The sequence below is a fragment of the Rhagoletis pomonella genome, unplaced genomic scaffold (genome assembly GCF_013731165.1).
Source record: "Rhagoletis pomonella isolate Grant_MI unplaced genomic scaffold, Rhpom_1.0 Rhpom_scaffold_09309, whole genome shotgun sequence".
In the NCBI taxonomy this organism is placed as follows: Eukaryota; Metazoa; Arthropoda; class Insecta; order Diptera; family Tephritidae; genus Rhagoletis; species Rhagoletis pomonella.
In genome coordinates this window covers 1,168-5,622 of record NW_023467841.1, presented here as the reverse complement: position 1 = coordinate 5,622, position 4,455 = coordinate 1,168, and the positions used below count along the sequence as shown (strand labels likewise).

The 4,455-nt window shown below is 44.6% G+C and overlaps 1 protein-coding gene across 1 annotated transcript; it reads right to left on the bottom strand.

The window, feature by feature from the left end:
- Nucleotides 1-1,086: 1,086 nt before the first annotated feature.
- LOC118756215 lies at nt 1,087-2,697 on the bottom strand (the record flags this gene model as incomplete). The annotated part of the gene is made up of 1 exon (XM_036490987.1): nt 1,087-2,697. A coding segment is annotated over exon 1 (1,611 nt), but the record flags the coding sequence as incomplete, so codon positions are not given.
- Nucleotides 2,698-4,455: the final 1,758 nt, after the last annotated feature.

The following is a 4,455-nucleotide window of genomic DNA, read 5'->3' as shown; positions in this document are numbered from 1 at the left end:
ATATTGAAATTCGTTATGTGTCAGATGTGGATAGGTGATTGTAGCTACCCCCTTTGATTTGTTGCGGGCATTGCTCACGAAGCGGAACATGTACGCAGTCACGCGGAGTGCTCGAGAGACAGAAGAAAAGCGATCAAGAAAATCGACCTCTTCTTCGAGCGCGTGATATACCTCCACCTTGCGCTTTTCTGGTGGAGATGCACTGCATGCCTTTGACCTTGGCCATGCATCCATGTGGCAAGAGAGCCATTTTGGTCCGTGCCACCAGAGTGGGGAATTTGCCAAGTCCTGCGGTTTGCAACCACGGGGGCCGAGGTCGGCTGGATTGTCTTGGCTGGCAACATGGCGCCATGTACCGGTTGGAAGATATTCCCGGATTTGGGAGGTCCGATTGGATATATACGTCTTCCATGTACATGGTGGCTTTTCAAGCCAAGCTAGCACAATCTCTGAATCTGACCATAAGAATGTGTTGCACGATTCCAATTTGAGCTGTTTTCGAACAGTTGCGACCAGTTTTGCGAGTAAGACTGCACCACACAGCTCCAGGCGTGGCGAGCTTACCGTCTTCAATGGTGCGACTTTGCTTTTTGCAACCAAAAGAGTGGAATATCTTTGGTTGCTAGCATCTGCGCGGATGTAAATCGCAGCGCAATATGCTTTTTCCGAAGCATCACAAAACCCGTGGATTTGGGTATCTTGCCCCGGAGTGAAATTAACCCATCGAGGGATTTCGATGTGGCAGATGGCTGGCAGATTTTCTGCGAACTGTTGCCATTTTGCGAAGGATATAGGTTTGGCACATTCGTCCCAATCAACGCCATCTAGCCAAAGTTCTTGAAGAAGAATCTTAGCTTGAATCATCACTGGCGATAGCCATCCTGCCGGGTCAAAAAGTTTTGCGACAGAAGATAAAATTTGTCGCTTTGTGACGGCATTCGATGTCGATGCAGGCAGAATGGTGTATGAAAATTTATCTGTGAGTGCGTTCCATTGTATACCAAGAGTTTTGGTTGTGGAAGCGCTCTCAAATTTCAAAAAGTTGGAGTCGAGAAGATCCTCCTTTGGAAATTTTTCTAAAATGGCCGGATGATTGACCGTTAGTTTCTTGAGTATGAAACCAGCTGACTTAAGCGCTTTGATCACTTGAAAAAGTGATTCAGTGGCGTTGTCAATATCATGACTTCCGGATAGGATGTCATCCACATACGTTTCGGTTTTAAGTATTGTGGCAGCCAAGGGAAATGTCGTTATCGTATCATCTGCTAATTGATGCAGGGTACGGATAGCGAGGTATGGTGCACAATTAACCCCGAACGTTACGGTTTTAAGATTATAATCGGTGACAGGAGAGTCAGCCGATGTGCGAAATAAGATTCGCTGAAAATCTTTATCGTCCTCATGGATGAGTATTTGACGATACATTTTTTCAATGTCGCCATTGAACACGAATCTGTGCATTCGCCACTGCAAAATGGGCAGCATGAGATCTGGCTGGAGTGTGGGACCAGTGTGCAACACGTCATTCAGGGAATTTCCTGAACCAGATGTTTTTGAGGCGTTGAATACCACGCGAACTTTGGTGGTCACCTTATCTGGTTTGACGACCGCATGATGTGACAAGTAGAAAGAGAAGTATTTGCCATTGGAAATTATCTCGCATGGCTTCGTGTGCTCCATATGACCGAGGTCGAGATACTCTTGCAACACATTATTGTACATTGTGGCTAAGTTTCCTTTTTTCTGAAGCGATCGCTCCATACTGAAAAACTGCTGAAGTGCAGCAGACCGAGAGTGGCCCAGAGCTAGCTTTTTTGGAAATTCTTCCTTGAATGGAAGTCGCACAATGTATCGACCGTTTGGGGCACGAGTCGTTGTTGTTGCATATATATGCTCACATGCCTGATCTTCAGGGGAAATTTGTGGAGGTTGTGGAATCTCCTCCTCTTCCCAAAACTTTCTAAGCTGAGAGCTCAGAGTTGTATTCGAGCACTCTTCTACTTGTGTCGAGAATGACACCACATTTTCGGTTATTGGACCACTGAGAATCCAGCCAAATATTGTTTTTTGCGCAAGTATAGTGTCGCAAATCGTTTTTATACCTTCCAGCAGGATTTGTGGAAGTATATCGCTGCCGATTACCATATCAGTTTGAGCTGGTAAGTGACAGCTTGGGTCAGCAAGTTCAAGGATCTTGAATAGCTGCCAGTTTTCACGGCTAATGATGAACGTAGGCATGTGCCTCGTGAGCTGAGGTAACACGATAGCCTGTGTGTTTATCCGTTGCATGGTCTTGGGTGCAACCAATGTGAGTGGACAAAGCTTTGAGGAGCTTTGTACTACATGCCCACCCATGCCGGAAATTTCGAACTTGGAATGTTCGAATGGTAGTTTCAATCGTTTTTGAACTTTCGAGGAAATGAAAGTTCTTTGTGAGCCTTGATCAATCAAGGCTCTAAGTTGAAACAATTCCCCCTCGTGTTCAACTGCGACCATGGCAGTTGGAAGGAGAATTTTGCTATAATTTTCGGTATGCAATGATTGTATTTGTGCTTGTTTGGAACAGCACGGTTGCTCGCTGGAATCGGAGCTTGACTGCGCTTGTCGAGCGGGAGGTGTCGACTGGGCAGTAGTGTGTTGTGCGGCGGTTTCATTCGCTCGCGCACTGGAGTGTCGAGATTGTGGTTTGGGATTCATGTGCAGCAGGGAGTGATGCCGTTGTTGGCAATGTGTACATGTCCGCTTGCTCGGACACTCATTAGTGCTATGGGTATTCCCAAGGCAGTTTTTGCACAGCTTGGTTTGGTTTGCGAATTGTACTCGGCTTGGTACCGAAATTCGCTTAAATTGTGGGCAGACTCTAATGGGATGAGGGGACTTGCAGTAAGAGCAAGTTGGTTCCCTCTTAGGTTCTGCCACAAAGGTTTGAGCCCTGTTAAAGGACCTGTTTTGCGCAGCATTTTGATGAGCGACTGGTTTTTGTTTATTTTGGCTTGGATGAAGCCGGTTAAGTCTTTCGACTACTTCGTATCTTGAAGTAAGAAAATCGTCCATTTGTGACCATGAGGGTAAATCTCTTCGAGAAGAGAGAGATTGTTCCCAAAGTGACAGTGTGGTTTCGGGCAATTTGGATGAGCATATGTACACCAATATGGGATCCCAACTGTCTGTCTGGACGTCTTGGGAATTAAAAACTGACAGACAGCTGTTAATTGATGTTTGCAGCCTTTGAAGTTGCTCGCTATTCTCGGATTGAATAGTCGGCAAAGTCATCAAAATTTTAATTTGGTTGTCAACCAGGATACGTTTGTTTTCGTATCGTGACCGTAAAGCTTCCCAGGCCAGCTCGAAGTTATCGTCGCTGAGCGGATATTGCTTGACGATGGAGCCAGCTTTACCTTGGGTTTTGTATCGGAGGTGATACAATTTTTGAGCACGGGAGAGCTTCGGGTGGTTGATGTACACCGCTGTGAACATGTCACGAAAAGCGGGCCATTCTTCGTAACCGCCGTAAAATGTCTCCGTGTCACAAGGTGGGACTTGGAGGAAAACGTTTGCCTCTGCCGAGGTGTGTTCCACGCGGGGTGGTGGACTCGGTGCGGCGATTGCTCTAATCAACGACAGTTGATCGGCAATTTTAGCTTTGGTCACCTCATATTATTCAAGGCAAGTGAAGTACTTGCCTTCTACCGAATTCTTAAAGTTTTCAGGTAGGCTGTGATCTGGCTTTGAAAAAACCAAATCATAAGCGGACTGAAGCCGTGCCCAACAATCATCTAGTGATTTGTCTTTTATCATAAGATATGATTCAGTGTGGTCTTGGATTGGTGCATCACTGAATTTTGCACAATATCTCATGATACTGTCACTTTCCGCTATAAACTTTTGAGCGGATGAGTCAAAAGTTTTGGATTTCCGGTGCGGTGAGGGTTCCCTCTTACCACCGGTGGCTTCTTGGGAAGCATTTTTTGACCTTGTCTCGATTTCAGACATTTTTGGTGGACTGTGTCCAAGAGGCATTTTGACTCTCGTGGATGGTCAAACGTATAAAAATTGAGACAAGAATTGATCAAATTTTGCTGAGTACCACCCAGATAACGTTCGCAAAAAATTAGAAAAATATATGTCAAACGAGTAAAAATTGCACTTTGTGCCACAGAAAATCAGGAAAAAAATTTTAAGATTTTGTGGCGGTGTTTGTGTTTTTATTTCTTGCAAATTATCTGAAATTATATTTGCTTTAATTTTTGGTTCAGCACTCCATATTCCGCGGATTCATGGTCCTTCGCAGCCAACCGTGGCCCAGCTCCTAGCAAAAAAAATTTTCAAAAACTTAAAAATAAAAAATAAAAAACCGTATTCGTACGTCCGCTAAAAACCAATGCATAAAAAACTGCAAAAATTGTAAAACTTTTAAATAAACCTATAAATTCAAAAATAAAAGTGCACGCATAC